This window comes from Anomaloglossus baeobatrachus, chromosome 3, assembly GCF_048569485.1.
Source record: "Anomaloglossus baeobatrachus isolate aAnoBae1 chromosome 3, aAnoBae1.hap1, whole genome shotgun sequence".
Classification (NCBI taxonomy): domain Eukaryota; kingdom Metazoa; phylum Chordata; class Amphibia; order Anura; family Aromobatidae; genus Anomaloglossus; species Anomaloglossus baeobatrachus.
In genome coordinates this window covers 96576485-96598009 of record NC_134355.1, presented here as the reverse complement: position 1 = coordinate 96598009, position 21525 = coordinate 96576485, and the positions used below count along the sequence as shown (strand labels likewise).

Here is a 21525-nt window from a genome sequence, read left to right as displayed (position 1 = left end):
AAACGTATAAGGATAAATTCAAACTATGTTCTTGTGTCAAACTATGTAATTGTTATCTTAAATTCAGCACTTTACTTGAATTCAGCACCTCGCTCGCTCAGCCCCCTCGCTAGTACTGGCTGGTTTATATAGATGTACAATGAGTATCAGAAGCTGCTGGAAGCTTCTAGAAACAGGTGTGACTAATCCTACTAATTAAATCACAAGACTAACCTTTTTTTTTTTTTTTTTTTTTTTTTTTTTCCCTTTTCACAGAATCACAAACAGACACACAATTCCCTAATGAAATTCAACAATTACTTATCTTAAATTCAGCACTTTACTTGAATTCAGCACCTCGCTCGCTCGTTTCATATCACTGGAATCAGGATCTCTGCATCTACATTGTGCTGCTCTCAGATTAGGTGACAAAAATCTGGTGACAGATTCCCTTTAATAGTGACCAATTTACCATATCATATGAATGTAATTGTTGGTATGTAATAGAACGGCATGGTACTATAGTATGGTTATCATCTAATATGGCATTTTATTGATGTTCATTTATGATCCGGTTATTTTTGAGGCAATATTATTGATGTAGTGTTTGACATCTAAGCCTGAATATTTTACTGTTCCTAGCAAGTTGTTATAACACATTTGGTAATTTGTGCCATATAAATCTTATCCTCTTACCTCTATTGGTTCGTGACCCTTGTGGCAACTTTGATTTTTAATTTTTGTATTTCAAAAAACTATTTAATAAAAATTAATTTTGTATTCATCAGTGCGTCATATTGCATCATCTTCATCCTTTGGGTGCCACCGTTGAGATTTTGCGTATTATGCTTTGCAATACTGAAGACAAACACACACATCACCGCTTGGAATGGAAATTTATAGTAGATTGAGACATATTTTAGGATAATTAACTAACAACTAAAATAGTTTATATACAAAAATAATTGGGCCTTCCCTTAGTGACAAACAGTTCATGGATCCTACAAAGTGAGGTAGGATAGTAAGACCGGTGCTGGGACTGTCTGGTCCCTGCCACTGTCACCACGTCCCTTATCTACTTGCACCATTCATGGCTGGATTACTCCAGGTTGACCATTGCCTGTATGGATTCAGACTGCGTATGGAGGACGGTCAGGTGGCTCAGTGTTGTAGCTATATACACTTCTTGAGGTATTATGGTACAGTCCGTCTTGCAGCCTAGAATAGAGGTAGTGTTGTTTTCTTGTAATAAATCCACAGTTCCTGGCACCACAGTCAGGTTCTGGTAGTGACCATTTTCTGAGAAAGTCAGCTTTTCGGCAGGGTTTGGTGACTCTTCACCATCATCTTCAGCGAGGTCTGATTTCTGACCTTCTTCTGCCTTCGGATCCAGGACAACAAGGAATGATTTCCAGGGTGTATTCTTATCATGGATCTGTAAGAAAATAATGAAAGAAAAAGTGTAAAAAGAAAAAATCCAACTGGTTCTGACTTTATGTGACTTGCTTGTATCATCAGCCTTACAATGGAGGGTGTGCTTTATTTCTGTAAAAGGACAAGAGTACACAGATGTCATGAAGGATAAAGCTCTATTCAAACATTCAAATAAGGCCGGACTGCAGAACCAGCCCGACACAGACACTATAGAGAAGAAGCTCTGTCTCTGGTTTCTCTTTTATCCTGGTTTGTCCTTTAAATGTGTTGATGTATATCTAAGAAAAACATTTTTAGACAAAATAATCGCTGATCTCGGGGAGACCAGCCAGAGAAAACACTGCCGGCAGCCAGCAAAGGCGCTCAACACAGTGAAATCCTAGGTGTTAGGTCCTTCACGGAGGGATATCTGGCTATTTTCTGCATCAAGACTCCTAACAGAGGCTCCACTGACCTTTTTTGATTTGCATACTTCCCACGGGGCAATGCACCTAGGATTTCACTGTGTTGAGCGCCTTTGCTGGCTGCCGGCAGTGTTTTCTCTGGCTGGTCTCCCCGAGATCAGTGATTGTTTTGTCTTGCTAGTCTACTAGGCAATGCTCCCACCTAGCCAGAATCCTACTCCACACTGATGAGGGGCAATAACCCGAAGCAGCTGTCTGTGGATGGATACCTGGCCTTGGTATTTCCTTTGTCATATCTTTAAACTCGTCAAAGAATTGGATATTGACTAAAAGGGCCTCTTAATATGGTGGTTATGGTGGTCTCCTTAAAAAGAGCCACTCCTTGGCTAAGTCCTTCCCAGAGGGATATCTGGCTATTTTCTGTGTCGAGACTCCTACATAGTCTCCACAGACCTTTTTTGATTTGAAATCCATTTTTAGGGGATTTTTGCTATGGTTGATGACTGCTATGTACAGTGTAATGGCCGTGGCTGACCATGCAGGAACATGGTTTGTTGATAGAATTTATCTATTGGTTAGGACAGAAAACAAGAGTATAAAGACAGGGTCGCAGCTGGGGCCTTCTGCGTTTTAAAACATTGTTTTCAAACAGGAAAAAAATGTTGCACCTCACAGAAAGAATCAGCTGAAATCCCATGCTGTTCTGTCTGTATACTTTCCATCCCCAAGCCAGGAACTGTGGTATGATCAGACCATGTCCCTGTACGGTCAGACACAGCCATTACACAGCACATAGCAGGGGTACATGTATAAGATTATCTCAGCACAATAACTTTTGGATGCTGTACATGCCACTATAGCATTCTTTTGTAAATACCTGATGTCCCGTGTACAAGAATTTTTCAAGTAATAAAGAAGAAGCTGTTCAATTGAGCGCGACTATTTTGTTACAAGGAACTTTTTATTTATTTTTTAACACATCCAATTGTGGACATTGTGTACTATTATCTATAGATTAAAATGTACTGGGACAATCCTTTTAAGTGCAAATGAGAAGTGTAGCCTAAACAGAAAAAAACAAAAAAAAAAACAAAAAAGGAAAGTTCTACACTTTATTTTCTTGGAATCAATCGAAGTTTTGGCTACTAAAAGCAAAAAAAAAACAACCCAACAAAAAACAAACAAAACACCTGCAAAACTTCACTGTTCAAAAAATAACCACAAGATATCAAAGGCCCCTATATACTCCTGCTGCGGTCAACAAAGGTCTTACAGAGGTGTGTCTGCGGAGCGTTGACTTGTCAGTAAAGGTCCGCTGACATGCGATGCACATGAATGGCTTCTCTCCTGTGTGGATCCGGTTGTGCCGCTGCAGGGCATTCAGCTGAGTAAACTGCTTTCCACATTGCTTACAACAATATGGGCGTTCTCCTGTTAAGAAGAATATACAGAGTTAACCAAAATTGTATCGGACCTGCCTTTTCAAATGACTTTTCAGGATAATCTGTAATAGGTTCATACATGAGAAATAACATCATTTGTGGCCATTATGTGGCTTGTACTTTGCATTTTTACCAGTTTTGTTCATAGACAGGCTTCATCTCTAATTTCCAAGTGTTTTCGAGAAAATGGGGGGAGATTAGCAGCTATGAGGCCTTCAAAAAACAACCCATAAAAGAAGAGATCCTGCTCCCCTATCTGTCTGTAGTACACCCTTAGGGAAGGATTCCACTTGCGTATGACTTGCGCGAGTCTCGCATCAGTATCACCCAGCACGGCGCACTCTCTCCTGACAAGAGCGGGTCAGCTGCATGTATTTCCATGCAGCCAACCCACTCTTGTCAGTAGAGAATGCGCCGTGCTGGGTGATACTGATGCGAGACTCGCGCAAGTCATACACAAGTGGCATCATACCCTTCGCAGCAGTATGGAGGACATTATACAGAAATACAGGGCAACCAAGTAGCTGTGAATCTAGCTCTGGATAAAGGAAAACACAATAGAAAGCAGAATCACTGGTTATGTGTCTCTCTGCCTGTTTTTCCCTCCCAATACTCTGCTGTCATCTCCATGGATTCGTATGGGCGGAATGTAATTTGATTCCTCAGTGACTCGTGTATCCGTCTTACCTCTCAAATGGATTCTAGCAGTGAACGATCAGTTCAGGAAGTGCTGGGTTGAGGGGAAGAGCGGCACATAAATGTAGAAACAAATTATGCCCTATTCCTATATATTTTCCAAAACTAGACATCTCGTACCTCGTGAAAATGTCACCCAAAACTTAGAGGGATGTTTTGTAAGAATTGCCTTAATATTCACGTTTGTGGCTCAAAATTTCCGTCCCAGGAAGAGCCTGATGTGGATAGCATATTCTTAATATAAAAATTCAGCATGAAGACAGTAAACGGAACAGGTCAAAATCTCTAAAATCCAGATCTGGGTAACATCCTGGTTACAGAGTTGACAAACATCCCGCACAAACGGTGTCAAAGAAAGGAACATACATACAGCGGGTGAAATAAAGTGTTGAACATGTCACCAATTTTCTAGATAAATATATTTCTAGCGTGCGTGCCCACGATCAGTGTTTGCAGCGTTTTGGATGTAGCGTGTTTTCACTGTGTCCAAAACGCTGCGTTGTACAATACAAGCACAGTGGATGAGATTTCTAGAAATCCCATGTCCACTGTGCTTGTTTTTTCCACAGCAAACCTTGACCTGCGGAGTAGGATCTCGTCTTTTCTGTATACTGTATATTGGAGACATAATAGTCTCATCTCCAAACACAAAAAAATTAGAAATCAAGGGAAAAACAAGTAAAAAAAAATGCAGGATAGATATAGTATTTATTTTGACTATAAGGCTGTGTCCGCACTTTGCGTCGTCGTAGTTGCAGTTCTAAACGCATCCTCTGGCTGAAATTGCTTTTGCCAAAGTTGCTTTTGACCACAAAATCGCGGTAAATACGCGTGCGTTTTTAGCGCTTTTTACCTGCGTTTCCATTGCTTAAAGTCAGATGCGTTTTGATTACAAAGACACTACTAAATAAAGTTTTGACATACAAACACTATGAAAAAAGGGAAAAAAAGGAAATAAATATAATTATTTAAATCATAACGAAAATAGTTAACCCCATTACGACCGCGTTACGTTTTAAAACGGCACTAAAAAAGGGTACTTATTCCTTTCTGCCGTTTTAAAACGGCGGTCGGAAAAAAGGGTCTAGCGCCCCCCAGAGTCAGAAAATTTCCGGGGTCTCAGCTGCCGGGGGTAGCTGAGACCCTGGAGATCATGATTCGGGCCGGTTTTTCCGGTCCCCGCTCACCTGATGACCGGTATACACCGTATACCGATCATCAAGTTATAGTAAATGAGCGCGCCGGTAAAAAATCATTTATCTCCCATCTGGCATGATCAAACATGCCAGATGGGAGATAAATCTTTTTCCCGGTTCCCTCCGGTCCCCTCGGTATCCCCAAAGTGCCCCCCCCGACCCCCAACCCCCTCCCGAAAATCCAAGATGGCCGCGCGCATCGGAGAGCACAGCAGCGCGCCGGCCGCATTTACAGTGTTCCTATGGTTTCTGTCGTATGTGCCATAACACATACGACAGAAACCTGCTCCCTAGGCCCTGCCGGGTCCCCCCCTACCCCCCCCCCCTGGTGTCCCCCGGTGTCACACATACCGGAGCGCTGATCCCCCGCGGCCCCCTCCTCCTTCTCTGCAGACGCCGGTCACATGTGCCGAGCAGATGACAGCTTCCTGTGTTCAGAGACGCTGGCTGCTGCTCAGCACTGTGCAGCTGTGACCCGGGGAGGGTGGGTGCAGCTTTTTGTACCCACTCTCCTCAAATGGAGGGTCTGCCCTCCTAGAAAATGGGGGATACGTTCCCTGAACGTGTCCCCCATATTCTAGAAGGTCCAGAGTCGACGTGGGACGTCCAAATGGATTATAGTGGATTTTTTTTTTCTTTTCAATAAATTGGTCAATCAGGGAATGTTTTGGGGAGTGTTTTTTCAAATAAATTTTTTTTTGTTGTCAATTTTTTTTCTTATTACTGTCAATTAGTTATGTCGGGTATCTGATAGACGCCGTGACATAACTAATTGCTGGGCTTGATGCCAGGTGACATTACACACCTGGTATCAACCCCATTCATTACCCCGTTAGCCAACGCACCAGGGCGCGGGATGAGCTGGGGCGAAGCGCCAGAATTGGCGCATCTAATGGATGCGCCACTTCTGGGGCGGCTGCGGCCTGCTATTTTTAGGCTGGGAAGAGTCCAATAACCATGGCTCTTCCCATCCTGAAAATACCAGACCCCAGCTGTCAGCTTCACCTTGGCTGGTGATCTAATTTGGGGGGACCCCACGTTTGTTTGTTTTTTTTAATTATTTATTTATAAATAATTAAAAAAAAAAAACAGCTTGGGGAGCCCTCCAAATTGATCACCAGACAAGATGAAGCTGTCAGCTGTGGTTTGCAGGCTATAGCTGTCTGCTTTACCCTAGCTGGCTATCAAAAATAGGGGGGACCCCACGTCATTTATTTTAATTTTTTTTTTTTTTTTTTGGGCTAAATACAAGGCTAGGCATCCTTTAGTGTCACATGAAAGGCACTAAAGGGCGCCAGCTTAGAATATGCAGGGGGGTGGGACGTTATATATGTTTGACATCTATCCATTCATCCACTGTAGCATTTTACGCTGTGTGCCCACAATCAGGGTTTGCAGCGTTTTGGGCGCAGAGTGTTTTCCCTGCGTCCATAACGCTGCGTTGTGCAGTAGAAGCACAGTGGCAGGATTTTTAGAAATCCCGTGCCCACTGTGTTTCTTTTCTCCGCAGCATAAACCGACCTGTGGCGCAGCTTCCCGAGCCTCAGCATGTCAATTTATGCTGCGGAGATGAGTGTTCTTTGCAGGTAGAATAAAACTAAAGTCCACAGCAGCCTGAACCCAAATCGTGGGCATGGGCAGCTGCGTTCTCCCGTGGACAACACTCACATTTCTGCAGGAAGGCTGACACTGTGTACTGGACGCCGTGTCGCTGGATCATGGCCACATAGCCTAAAGGCTACTTTACACGCTGCGATATCGGTCCCGATATCGCTAGTGTGGGTACCCGCCCCCATCTGTTGTGCGACACGGGCAAATCGCTGCCCGTGCCGCACAACATCGCGCAGACGCATCACACATACTTACCTGCCCGGCGACGTCGCTGTGACCGGCGAACCGCCTCCTTTCTAAGGGGGCGGTCCGTGTGGCGTCACAGTGACGTCACTGAGCGGCCGCCCAATAGAAGCGGAGGGGCGGAGATGAGTGGCCGGAACATCCCGCCCACCTTCTTCCTTCCTCATAGCGGCCGGGAGGCAGGTAAGGAGAGGTTCCTCGTTCCTGCGGCGTCACACATAGCGATGTGTGCTGCCGCAGGAGCGACGAACTACATCGTTACTGCTGCAGTAACGATAATCGAGAATGGACCCCCATGTCACCGATGAGCGATTTTGCACGTTTTTGCAACGATGCAAAATCGCTCATCGGTGTCACACGCAGCAACATCGCTAATGCGGCCGGATGTGCGTCACCAATTCCGTGACCCTAACGACTCCGCATTAGCGATGTCGCAGCGTGTAAAGCCCCCTTAACAGTGAGAAATTTGTTGCTACAGCAACATTTTTGTGAAGTACCTGTGGATTCAAAATGCTTACTATACTCCTGAATAAAATCCTTGAGGGGTCCAGTTTCCAAAATGAGGTCACTTGTGGGGGGTTTCTGATGTATAGGTACCCAAGGGGCCCTGCTAATGTGACATGGTGCGCGCAATTTACTTCAACTTTTCCAAAATTCAAATGGTGCTCCTTCCATTCCAAGCCCTCCCATTTATCCAAACAAAGGTTTTTGGCCACATGTGGGGTATCCCTGCGCTCACAAGAAATTAGATAACAACCTGTGGGGTACACGTTTTGTTGTTGCCTCTTGAAAAAGTGAAAAATGTGTCGCTAAATCAACATTCTTGTGAAAAAAATGAAAATTTCAATATGGCAACCTAAGCTTATCAAATTCTGTGAAGTATTCGTGGATTCAAAATGCTCAATATACACCTAGATTAAAGCCTTGAGGGGTCTTATTTCCAGAATGGGGTCACTTGTGGGGGACCTCCACTGCTTAGGCACCTCAGGGGCTCTCCTAATGCAACATGGCGTCCGCTATTGATTCCAGCCAATTTTGCAGTCAAACTGCACTCCTTCTCTTCTGAGCCCTGTAGTGTGCCCAAACAGTTGATTTCCACCACATACAAGATATCAACAAACTCAGGAGAAATTGCGCAATAAATTTCATGGTGATTTATTTCCTGTTACCCTTGTGAAAAAAAAAGCTACCTGGTTGAAGTAACAATTTTGTGGTAAAATTTTATTTTTTTATTTTCATGGCTCAACGTTATAAACTTCTGTAAAGCACCTGGAGGTTCAGGGTACTCACCAAACATCAAGATAAATTCCTTGAGGGGCCTAGTTTCCAATATGGGGTCACTTGTGGTGTTTTTTTGCTGTTTACGTACCTTAGGGGTCCTCCAAATGCGACATGGTGCCTGCAATCTTTTTCAGCCAAATTTCCTTTCCAAAATTCAAATATTGCTCCTTCCGTTCCAAGCCCTCCCATTTCTCCAAACAAAGGTTTCAGACCACAAGTGAGGTATCACCGCGCTCATAAAAAAGTGGGTAACAAACGTGGGTACCAAATTTTTGGAATTACCTCTTGAAAAAGTGAAAAAATTGATGCTAAAGCAACATTTTTGAGAAAAAAATGAAAATTTTCAATGTGACAACGTAACGTTATCAAAATCTGTGAAGTACTTGTGGATCCAAAATGCTCACTATACCCCTAGATAGAAGCCTTAAGGGGTCTAGTTTCCAAAATGGTGTCACTTGTGAGGGGTTTCTGCTGTTTAGGTACCTTAGCGGACATGTAAATGCAACATGGTGCCCGCAATCTATTTCAGCCAAATTTGCTTTCCAAAATTCAAATATTGCTCCTTCTGTTCCGAGCCCTCCCATTTGTCCAAACAAAGGTTTCTGACCACATGTGGGGTATTGGCGCGTTCATAAGAAAGTGGGTAACAAGTTTTGGGGTTCATTTTGTTGTGTTATTTCTTCTAAAAGTGAATAAATTTGGGGTAGAGCAACATTTTAGGTAAAATGTTATTTTTTGCTTTTTTTCATTCCACTTTGCTTTAGTTCCTGTGAAGCACCTGAAGGGTTAATAAACTTCTTGGATGTGGTTTTGAGTACTTTGAGGGGTGCTGTTTTGAGAATGGTGTCACTTTTAGGTATTTTCTGTCACTTAGGCCTCTCAAAGTCACTTCAAATGTGATGTGGTCCCTAAAAAAATGGTTTTGTGAATTTTGTTGAAAAAATGGGAAATTGCAGATGAACTTTGACCCCTTCTAACTTCCTAACCCCAAAACATTTTGTTTCAGAAATTGCGCTAATGTAAAGTAGACATGTGGGAAATGTTATTTATTAACTGTTTTGTGTGACATAACTCTCTGGGTTAAGGGCATAAAAATTAAAAGTTTGAAAATTGCAAAATTTTCAAAATTTTCATCAAATTTCCGATTTTTTCACAAATAAAAGCAAAAAATATCGTTCTAAATTTATAACTATCATGAAGTACAATATGTCACGAAAAAACAATGTCAGAATCACCGGGATCCGTTGAAGCGTTCCAGAGTTATGACCTCATAAAGTGACACTGGTCAGAATTGCAAAAAATGGCCTGGGCATTAAGGACAAAACTGGCTTCGTCCTTAAGGGGTTAATTTAATATAATTATAGCGGTTTTATACTATTTATCGCTAAAATTCCAAGAAATTATTATTTTTCATTAATTTAATTGTCGGGCTATGTGTGTGTAAAGGGACATATCATTCCATTATTTTGATGTCAGAAACGCATGTTTTCTGCAGCCAAAAAGCAGGTAAAACGCTGGAATTTTGATGTTGCTTGCTTGTTACAACTTCTCATTGGCTTCAATGTTAGCAAAACGCAGCCCAAATGGCAAAAACAATTGACATGCTGCTTCTTTGCACGCTGAGTTTTTGCCCAAAATTATGCAAATTAAACGCAGCGTTTTGAACTGCATAGTGCGGACAAGAAATCCACTTTTGCCATAGACTTTGCTGGAAAATCAAAACGCATGCATTTTGGCATGAAAACGCTGCAGGTCAAAATGCTGCGAAAAAGCAGGTGAAAACGCAAAGTGCGGACACAGCCTAAGACACACTTTTTTCCCCAAAATTTGGGAGGGAATTGAAGGGTGCATCTTATAGTCCAGATGTGCCTGGCTGCCTGTAGGGGGATGAGGAGCAGAATGGGTCACAGAAGTCAGGTCGCTGCTGCGGGTAGCAGGAAGCTGGGGTGGGCTTGTGTGCCCGCTATTAAAGAATATGAATATTCACTGGTCCCTGTGCCAATAAACCCGGGCGTGGTGAGTGGTGAATATTCATTTTGGATTAGACAGCAGCTGATTTCGGCGTGTAACTGGGGGTGCATGGCAGGGACGTCATGTGCTGCCCCGCTTACACGCTGAAGTCAGTTGTTAACATCAGAAGAGGACGCTGGGCGTTGAGGAAGTGGATGGAATGTGAATAACATCATATATTTTTTTTTTAAGTGTGCAACATAATGGGATGTATATATACACCAGGATGTGCCCATGATGGAAATCATATATACTAGGTTGGGGGACATACATACCAGGATGGAGGGACATTATATACCGGGATGCACCCAGGATGAGGATTATACATACCAGGATGGGGGACATATATACCAGGAAGAGGCCCAGGATGGTGAACATTAGTACAGAATTGGGGGACATTACCCCCATAACAGTGCATCACGACCCCATTTTTTGCTTATATTTTATGATCTGGAGTGTCTTATAGTTCAAAAAATACAGTAAGGCCCTGTGCGCACTGGGAAATGGAATTTTCTTGAGAAAATTCCGCATGCTCTCAAAGATTACCGCACCCGCTGTAAAAAACCGCGGCAAACCGCACCCGAAAACCGCATGCGGTTTGCCGCGGTTTCCTGCGGTTTTACCACGGTATTGTTCGTGGCATTGCCGCGGTTTGGCCGCGTGCGGGTTGGTGCATGTGCTTATTGCATTCAATGCAATAAAGCACGTTGAAAAAAAAGAAAAAAAAATCATTTCCTTCTTAGATAGTAGATAGATAGATAAAGAGACAGAAGAATAGATAGATAGAGGGATAGATAGATAGATAGATAGATAGAGGCATAGATAGAGGACAGATCGCTGCATTTCCCACGGTTGGCAGTGAGTTCACATTACCGGCCGTGGGAAATGACCGGTAATTACCTCTGCTGTCTGCTGCATTCATTCAGCGCTGTGTGTCAGTCGCGGCTGGATGCAAGCCTCGCAGGACGCAGGACCTGTGGATTATGCCGGAGCTTTGTTTCGAGAGGGGTTAATAAAAGGGTGAACGAGGCTTGTTTGTGTTTTATTTAAAATAAAGGATTTTTCTGTGTGTTTTATTTACTTTACTTACGGGTTGATCATGTAAGCTGTCACATAGACGCTGCCATGATCAAGCCTGGAGTTAATGGCGGTGATCCACCACCATTAACCCCTTGTATTACCTTGCCTGCCACTGCTACACGGCGGCAGGAAGAGCTGGGGACACGCCGGTACTGCCGGATAATGCATGCGACAGTGCCGGGGCAGCTGCGGCTGATATTCTCGGCTGCCGGAGGGGGAGTGAGGCAGGGGACATTAACCCTGCCCCTCTCCCTCCCCAGCCTGAGAATACCGGGCCGCCGCTGTGTGCTTACCTCGGCTGGATGGTAAATATGCAGCGGAGCCCACGTGTTTTGTTTTCTATATTTCCGTTTGCTTTCTATGTGTGTTCTATGTGTTCTGTGTCTGTGATGTGTCTGTGATCTGTGTGTTTGTTTACTCTCTGCATGGCTTCCTCTTCCTGTAATGACATCACTTCCCTGCAAAACCGAAAGCAAGCGATGTACATTACCGGAGGTAAACCGCGAAATACCGCAGGGAATAACGCAGCAAAACGCAGTGAACCGCACAGAATTTGCTGCCTGCGTTATTCCCTGCGGGATTTCACGATTACATTGGAGTCAATGGAGTGAAATCCCGCAGCGACGTGCGGAAAAGAATTGACATGCAATTGTTTTTGCTGCAGGAATCCCGCAGCAAAACATGCAGTTGTCAACATCCGCCTAGTGCGCACAGGATTTTTTTTCCCATAGGTTTTGCTGGTGATTCACTGCAGAGATGTTATGAACATTTTCTGCAGTGAAACATGCAGCAAAACCGCAAAAAATCCGCAGCAAAATCCGGTAAGTGCGCACATAGCCTAAGTCATATAAGAAACCGTGTAAATCCTCATACACACAGCTTCCTCTGAAAGTTATTTGAAACGACAAATATTACACATAAGAAGACACAGTTGTAATAAATAGGTTCCTCGCAGACAGATAATACACTTGTCTTACCAGTGTGCACTTTATTATGCTGGTAGAGAGAATTCCTCTGCGCGAATGACCTGAAGCAGATATCACACCTAAATGGCTTGGCTCCGGTATGGATGCGATTATGATGCTTTAGATATTCCTTGGAGGCAAAGCTTTTCCCACAGGTTTCACACATAAAAGGCCTCTCTCCTATTTTAGTAACAGAGGGAAGGAACACATCCAGATAACTACAGAGCTGTTCACACATATTCTATTGTATATATGTATTAAAGGGGTTGTCCACTACTTAATCAGCATAGTTCTCAATCTGTATGTTCCTCCCCAGTAAAATAACACCATCTATACTCACCTCCGGTGCTTGTGCCGTGCCCACTGGTGTCTATAGGACCTAGCCAACTCCAATCACATCAGTTATTGTTGGGTTCCAGCTATGTAACAGGGCTGACAGCCACGATGTAAAAAGTGGGCTCAGACCCTCAGAGCACTCCATGACTGACATACATGTGTGTACATACCGCCAGCTTGAACTGTCATATGTCAGGAGTGCACCGCCCCCCGTTGGCAGGCAGGAAGCAGGAGCCATGCACTCCTGAAGATAGGAACATGAGACAATCCCTTTAATCATCTAGTTGTGAGCATGCTCTGAGGGTCTACAGTAGACACAGATTAGATCCCATACTATCTGCAGGCAGCTTTAAGCTGGGGTCACACTAAACGACAGCGACAACGACGTCGCTGTTACGTCACCATTTTCTGTGACGTAGCAGCGACCTTGTAAGTCGCTGTTATGATCGCTGCTTAGCTGTCAAACACAGCAGCCGAAGCAGCGATCATAACGACACGCGTCGCTGTGCTGCAACATGTGCAGAGAGCAGGGAGCCGCGCACACTGCTTAGCGCTGGCTCCTTGCTCTCCTAGCTACAGTACACATCGGGTTAATTACACGATGTGTACTGCAGCTACATGTGCAGAGAGCAGGAGCCGGCGCTGGCAGCGTGAGAGCGGCGGAGGCTGGTAACGAAGGTAAATATCGGGTAACCAGGGAAAGGTCTTCCCTTGGTTACCCGATATTTACCATGGTTACAGCTTACCGCAGCTGCCAGATGCCGGCTCCTGCTCCCTGCTCGTTTCAGTTCGTCGCTCTCTCGCTGTCACACACAGCGATCTGTGCGTCACAGCGGGAGAGCGACGACCAAAAAATGAAGCTGGACATTCAGCAACGAGCAATGACCTCACAGCAGGGGCCAGCTCGTTGCTGGATGTCACACACAGAGACAGCGACGGAACGTCGCTGCAACGTCACAGAAAATGGTGACGTAGCAGCGACGTCGTTGTCGCTGTGTGTGACACCACCTTTAGGCTCTGTTCACACTAGAAAAAGGATTCTTGAGTCTGAAAGATTAGCGCACTTGCGATAAAAAAATGCACCAATAACGCACCAAAAACCGCATGCGTTTTTACCTCGTTTTTGATGCGTTTTTTTCACAGGTTGGTCCCTGCGTTTTTTTACCATTATCTATGGCAAATAACGCAGGTACCTGCAGAAAGGAAGTGACATGCTCATTCTTTTTCTCAAGAAATTCTGCAGAAAGAATTTTCTTGAGGAAAAAAAAAAAAAGTGTGCGCACAGCTATTTTTTTTCCATTGGTTTTGCTTGGGAATGTCTGCAGAAAGGTTACAACCATTTTCTCAAGAAATTTCTGCAGCAAAAACGCAAAAAAAAACGCATTATATATCGTTGTGGATTATGTCGGCATCACAAAGATTATCATTATTACTGGATGATGCTGGTTACCTGTGTGACACCTTTTATGATAGATGAGCATGTGATTCTGTGTGAATTTAGCCCCGCACTCCTCACAGACAAAGGGTTTCTCTCCAGTGTGGATTCTGTGTGGTAAGGGAAAAAAAAATTACAAATTATATACAGATATATAAAAGCTTACAAATAAAGAATATAAAGGGGGTACAGAGGTTCCAGTAGCCCAATATATTCACACTAATTTGGGATCTACTCCCGCTTTGTGTCCTCATGGGGACATCTGCAGTAGTTATATAACAATCACTTCTGCGAATTGCTATGTATCTCAAGATGTAAGGCCCATGGTCATCCTGACATAATGCATGTGTTTACGTTTCTGGGTTGGCTGACTGTTTCTATTGCACGATTGCGAAAAAAAAAGTCCAACTGTGGTAAGATTGAAAACAAGAAAAATCAGGTCAAACAGAAACTTTCAGTGCCCTCCAGCCCTACATGGTGCACCCATACTCTGCCTGTAAGGAGTGTGACTTCCGTCTGGCGCATTTCAATCACTTCGGCTTTTACCCATGGCATAGTGACATCAATAAGACCCGGAGTGTTTGAATCTATGTCACGAGTAAGGGCCATTTCACACATCCGGCATTTCGCCGGATTACCGGATTCAGCACACTCCAGTACAGTGTTAAAACTGTACAATGGCATCACGGCAACCTCCAGTCACATGCTGTCATGTGACCGGAGGTTGCCGCGATGCTATTGTACTGTATTGCACGGTACTGGAGTGTGACTGATCCGGTAATCAGGCGAAATGCAAGATGTGTGAATTGGCCCTAAGAACCAGAGAATGTGAAACGCGTTGGAGGAAGAAGCCACACTCCTTACAGGCACAGTAAGCTTGCTCATATTTTGAATGGATAAGCAATAGAAATATGGAGTGCATTGCAAGTTATCCTCTTTATGTAGACCTTGCACCTCTGAGGACAGGATCCAGCATTTGGAGTAAACTTAAGCGGATTCAAGTCTAGACAGAACGCGAGATCGACTTTTGAGATATATATATATATATATATATAAAAAAATATATAAAAAATCAGGCCAGAGCTTACTGTACTAACCCTTATAAATTCTTGCCACAACAATGTATGACACCCAAAGACCTTTGTAAACCTATAGATCCCACCTTCTGTGTTCCTATTACAATTGCCCATAAGTCAGCCCCACTGCCCTTGAAGGACATGAATGACACCTTTAACATCATCCACGGGCTGTCTGAATAAAGAACCAGCATGTGCGCAGATGGAGCTCTCAGATCAAGATCTCATCTGTGAACGAGCCGCCTCCAGCCCATTCATATCCCTGCAGCGGACTTAACCCCTTCAGCCCCGGGGCACTTTCCGTTTTTGCATTTTTGTTTTTGGCTCCCCTTCTTCCGAGAGCCGTAACTTTTTTATTTTTCCGTCAATCTTGCCATATGAGGGCTTGTTTTTTGCGGGACAAGTTGTACTTTTAAATGAAACCATAAGTTTTACCATATGGTGTACTGGAAAACAGCAAAACAATTCCAAGTGGAGAAAAACTGCAAAAAAAGTGTGATGGCACAATAGTTTTTGGGATGTTTTATTCACCGTGTTCACTATATGGTAAAACTGATGTGTGGGTATGATGCCTGAGGTCGGTGCGAGTTTGTAGACACCAAACATTTATAGGTTTACTTGTATCTAAGGGGTTAAAAAAAATTCAGAAACTTGTCCAATAAAAGTGGCGTACGTTTTGCGCCATTTTCCGAAACCCGTAGCGTTCTCATTTTTTGGGATCTATGGCTCTGTGACGACTTATTTTTTGCGTCTCGAGCTGAAGTTTCGCAGATGCTATGTTTTGATCGCCTGTTATTGCATTTTGCGTAAAACTTGCCGCGACCAAAAAACCTAATTTTGGCGTTTGGTAAACGGCGTAGTGGCAAAAAAATTCCAATCAGATTAATTGATTTTATATTTTGATAGATCGGGCATTTCTGAACGCGGCGATACCAAATATGTGTATATTTAATTTTTTTTTTAACCCTTTAATTTTCAATGGGGGGAAAGGGGGGAGATTTGAACTTTTAGGTTTTTTGTTTTTTTTTATTTTTTTAAAACTTTTTTTTACTTTTTTTCTTTTATTTTACTAGTCCCCATAGGGGGCTATAGCGATCAGCAATCCGATCGCTATTATCTATCTGCTGATCACAGCTGTAAACAGCAGATTAAGTCACTTTTGTTTTCACCCTGCTCCCGGCCGGGTGAAAACGAAAGTAAAACGTCATAGCTGCAGGCGTCATCACATGACCCTGTGCTACAATGGCAACCCCCGAGAGTGGGGCGGCGGTAAGTAAAAAACACGGCCGCGCGCATATACATCTCACTGCCAGACTTTAGCAGCGAGATGTAAGGGGTTAATGTTCCGGGTGGAATGCGATTCCACTCGGAACATGTAGCCACACATGTCAGCTGTTGATAACAGCTGATATGTGCGCCGATCCCCGCCGCCTGCCCGCGGCAGGGGGCGAGGCTTAACGGGACACGCTCCATGACAGATATATCCGTCCATGGTCGTGAAGGGGTTAAAGAAAATGGCGCCTGGAGGTGGCGTGTGCAGATGAGATCTCGGATTGTCATTGAGCCAAGAGCACCATTTGCGCATGCATTTACTCCGATTGCTATTTCTTTGAAGTCCACACCCCGACAGTTTCTGGATGCTCCTCCTGCCTCACAGCGCCCGCAGCGAGCATCTGGGACACCCGCTGCACCACCCGCAACATCGCCCTACCCCAGCACCGTCCCTGCCTCTTGTGACCCTGCTCCACCACCGATGCCGCCCCCTCAGGTAATAGACCACCGGATTGTAAGATGGACATCGTATTTTTTCCCCCTCTTCTTTTCCTCTAAATTTGGGGTACGTCTTATAAAACAAAAAGTACGGTAAATGTGGATTTGCTGTAATCATACTGGCCTAAAGAATAAACCTGTGTTATTACTTTTACCAGTGAACGGTGTATAAGAAAAAAAAAAAATCATTTCTAAATGGCTGTTTAATGTTCATTCTGCCTCCCAAAAATCAAATAAAAAAAACAAACAATCCAAACATGTTGTGCGCCCAAAATTGGGGTCACATGAGGCGGTTTCTGCTTTTCTGGCACGAAGGCCGGAGACACACTTGCGAGGGACTCACGCGAGTCTTGCATCGCATCACCGGGCACGGCCTAATGCTCTCCGGACAAGAGCGTGCAGCTTCTTAGAAATACCTGCAGCCAACCCGCTCCTGTCAGGAGAGTGTGCGGCCGTGCCGGGTGATGCGATGCGAGACTCGTTAAAGTCCCTTGCAAGTGTGACTGCGGCCTAAGGGATTGTGTATATAGAGTTGGAAAACTATTCCAAGAGTCGAATAGTGCTCCTTCCATACTGAGTCTCACCATGTGGCTAAGCAGTACTGTACAGCTGTATATGGGGTATTGCCACGTTTAGCAAAAATTGTGTTACAAATTTTGGTGCCATTATTACCTATTGCCCTGTGTGAAAATGCAAAATGTAGAGCTAAAACCAAATTTTTGTGGTAAAAATTTAATTAGTTATTCTTTACCATTCAACGGTATAAAATTCTCTATGATCACTGCACCCGTAAATGAATTAATTGAGAGGTGAAGTTTGTAATATGGGGGTCACTTATGGGGGGGGGAATTCTGTTATTCTGGCACCTCAAGGGCTCTGACAAAGTGACATGGCACTCCCAAACCATTCCAGAAGAATCTGGCTCTTTCCTTCTTTACTTTGTACAGTGCCACAAAAGTAGTTTTCAACCACATATGGGATATTGACATCCCCAGGAGAAATTACATAAATTGTACCATTCATTTTCTCCTATTACCCTTTTTGAAAATTAAAAGCTTGGGGTCAAAGAAACAGGTTTTGTTCTTTTTTTTTTTTTTTTTTTTTAAAAAAAAAACATGATTATTTTACATTTACAACCCAATATTATACAATTCTGTGAATCCCCCTCAAGATTAAAAATGCTCACTACTCCCCTAAATTAATTCGGCAAGAGGAGTACTTTCCAAAATGGGGTCACTTGTGGGGATTTCTGCTGTTTTGGCATGTCAGGGGCTTTTTATGTTGACATGGTGTCCGCAATATATGCCAGCCAAAATGGTGCTCCAAAATTCAAATAGCGCTGCTTCCCTTCCAAGCCCTCCCATACACCCAAACTGTAGTTTTTCCCCCACATATGAGGCACTGTTGTACTCAGGAAAAATAGCACAACAAATTGTATGGTCCATTTTCTCTGGTTATCCTTTTAAAAATAAAAAAAATGGGGTTAAAGCGACATTTTTGTAAGAAACATTATTTTTTTCATTTTCACGGTTCAACATTATAAAATTCTGTGAAGGACCTGTGGGTTCAAGGTACTCAACACACATCTAGATAAGTTCTTTGAGGACTTTAGTTTGCAAAATGGGGTCACTTGTGGGGGAGCTCCACTGTTAAGGCACATCAGAAGCTCTGCAAATGAAACATTGCAACGGCTATCTATTCCAGACAATTTTGCACTCAAAAAGTTACATGGGCACTCCTTTCTTTCCGAGCCATGAAAGACACCCAAACAGTAGTTTTCCACTATAAATGGAACATTGGTGTACTCAGAAGAAATTGGACAACAAATTGTATGGTCCACTTTCTCCTCTTACCCTTGTGAAAATCAAAAACATTGGGTTAAAGCAACAGTTTTGTTGGGAAAAGTTAAATTTCATTTTTTCCTTCCACATTGCTTTAATTCTGGTGAAGCGCCTAAAAGGTTAACCCCTTCCTCCCCGGGCCATTTTGTTTTTGTTTGCTCCCCTTCTTCCGAGAGCCATAACTTTTTTATTTTTTCATCAATCTTGCCATATAAGAACTTGTTTTTTGTGGGACAAGCTGTAGTTTTAAATGAAACCATGAGTTTTACCATATAGTGTACTGGAAAACAGCAATAAAATTTCAAGTGCGGAATAACTGTAAAAAAAAGTGTGATTGCACAATAGTTTTTGGGATAATTTATTCACCATGTTCACTATATGATAAAACTGATGTGTTGGTGTGATATCTCAGGTTGGTACAAGTTTGTAGACACCAAACAAGTATAGGTTTACAAGTGTGTCTAAAAGAAATGGCGCACTTTTAGCGTCATTTTCCAAAACACATAGCGTTCTCATTTTTCAGGATGTATGGCTTAGTGACGGCTTATTTTTTGTTTCTTGAGCTGACGTTTTTAACTGTACCATTTTTGTGCAGATTTTTGATCGCCTGTTTTTGCATTTTGCTCAAAATTTGCTGTGACCAAAAAATGTAATTTTGCCATTTGGAATTTTTTGTCGCTACGCCATTTACCAATCACATTAATTGATTTTATATTTTGATAAATCGGGAGTTTCTGAACGCAGCGATACCAAATATGTGTATTTTTCTTTTAAACCCTTTAATTTTTAATGGGCCAAATGGGGGGGTGATTTGAACTTAAGTTTTTAATTTTTTTCAATTTTTTAAAACTTTTTTTTATTTTTTTTATTTTACTAGGTTCCATAGGGAACTATAACGATCAGCAGTCTGATCGTTCTTCCATTTCTCTAGATGACACCTACACAGCTGAGATTTGGAGAAAAGTGGCTTTACTCTCACACACGGCCCCCTGTCGGCAGTGAAAGTAACTCATAATAGCTACAGGAGTCATCACATGACCCTGTGCTACCATGCAACCACTGGAAGTCACATGATCACGTCACATGACTTCCGATGGGGGTGAGTTATGCTAATGGCGACGCCCTGATACATCGTGCTGTCAGAATTTGACAGCGAGATGTAAGGGGTTAATAGGTGCGGGTGGAACGTGATTCCACTCGTGCCTGGCAGGCACACATCTCTGCTGTTTAAATCAGCTGAGATGTGTGCGGATCGCCGTGGAGTGCCCACGGCAACCTGCAGGGATTAACCTTACATGATCTATGACGTACCCAGTACGTCATGTGTTGTGAAGAAGTTAATAAACTTCTTGGATGTGGTTTTGAGCAATTTTAGGGGTGCAGTTTTTAGAATGGTGTCACTTTTGGGTATTTTCTGTCACTTGGCCCCTTAAAGTCACTCCATATGTGATGTGGTCTCTAAAAATAATAATTTTGTAAATTTTGCTGTAAAAATGAAAAATTGCTGATAAATTCTGAACCCTTCTAACTTCACAACTAAAAAAATATGTTTGAAAAATGATGACGCAAAATGGACATGTGGGAAATGTTATTTATTAATGATTTTGTGTGATATAACCAAAAATTGCAAAATTTAAAATTTTTGTCAAGTTGTTTTTTTTTTTTATAAATAAACGTAAATAATATCGACCGAAATTTACTACTAACATGAAGTACAAAGTATCATGAAAAAAAAAACATCTCTGGGATCTGTTGAAGCGTTCCAGAGTTATTACATATAAAGTGACACCGGTCAGAATTGAAAAAGTTGGCCCGGTCAAGAAGGCAAAAACAGGTTCTGGGTTAATATAAGGAGATATATTAATATAATATATGGATTCCTCATTTGGGAGTCCCCATGGTCAGATATTGTAAAACGTTTTGACAAATAAACCCCTTTAAGAGGTTTAAGGGGGGTGTTCCCATAATCACAACTTGTTGCTGGATAAGTCTTTTGTGTCTGAACACCACACAATCAGATGCTGTGATTTTGGAAACACTTATGAAGCAAAGACAGTAGGATAGATATTTTCATTACTGATGGACGAATAGTAACTATTCGTGTTTGGATAATGCTTACCGAATAGCGAGTACCATTCCAGTACTCGTCACAACAAGAAAAATGCTCGGGTTCCCCATTGATTTGCATTTGGTTCTTTATTCATGACTAGTGATGGGCAGACTCGCAAATAATCGGGACCGACAGGGTTAAAAAAAAAAAAAAAAATCCTTGTTCCAACTCAGGATTGGTCTCGGTTACCTGGCCGGATGCTGGTCCCCATATAACTCTATGGGGACCAGAATCCAGGGATAAAAATGGTGGTAGAATGGTAGGGGGATAGGAGGAATCGCACTATACTTACTGAGTCTCCAGTGCAGCTTTAACTGCTCTCGCGGCCTCTCATTCTTCTTCCGAGGCCGCTCATTATTGTTGCTCATCCATATGCACTGTTTTTCCTGCCCACCGGCCACCCTAACATCTATGATTGGTTGCAGTCAAATGCGCCCCCAGCCTGTGACAGTGTCTCACTTCTTCCAATTACAGACTGTCTGCAGGTCTATATCATGGTGTCAAAAATAAATAAAACATTTGGTGTAGGGTCCCCCATATTATGATACCCAGCACAGACAAAGCATAGGGCTACAGGCTGCAGACCCCAGCCGTGCGCTTATGTTCGCTATGCATC

General features: G+C 43.0%; 1 protein-coding gene across 1 annotated transcript in view; it reads right to left on the bottom strand.

Moving 5' to 3' along the window:
- Nucleotides 1–858: 858 nt before the first annotated feature.
- GZF1 (GDNF inducible zinc finger protein 1) overlaps nucleotides 859–21525 on the bottom strand; it is a 32219-nt gene continuing 11552 nt past the window's right edge. The window contains exons 3-6 of the mRNA XM_075338084.1: nucleotides 14128–14222; nucleotides 12354–12521; nucleotides 3091–3248; nucleotides 859–1414 (exon numbers count right to left, since the gene is read on the bottom strand). Of these exons, the coding sequence (XP_075194199.1) occupies nucleotides 1079–1414; nucleotides 3091–3248; nucleotides 12354–12521; nucleotides 14128–14222 (757 nt within the window). The 3' untranslated portion in view covers nucleotides 859–1078. The remainder of the gene's footprint in view (nucleotides 1415–3090; nucleotides 3249–12353; nucleotides 12522–14127; nucleotides 14223–21525) is intronic.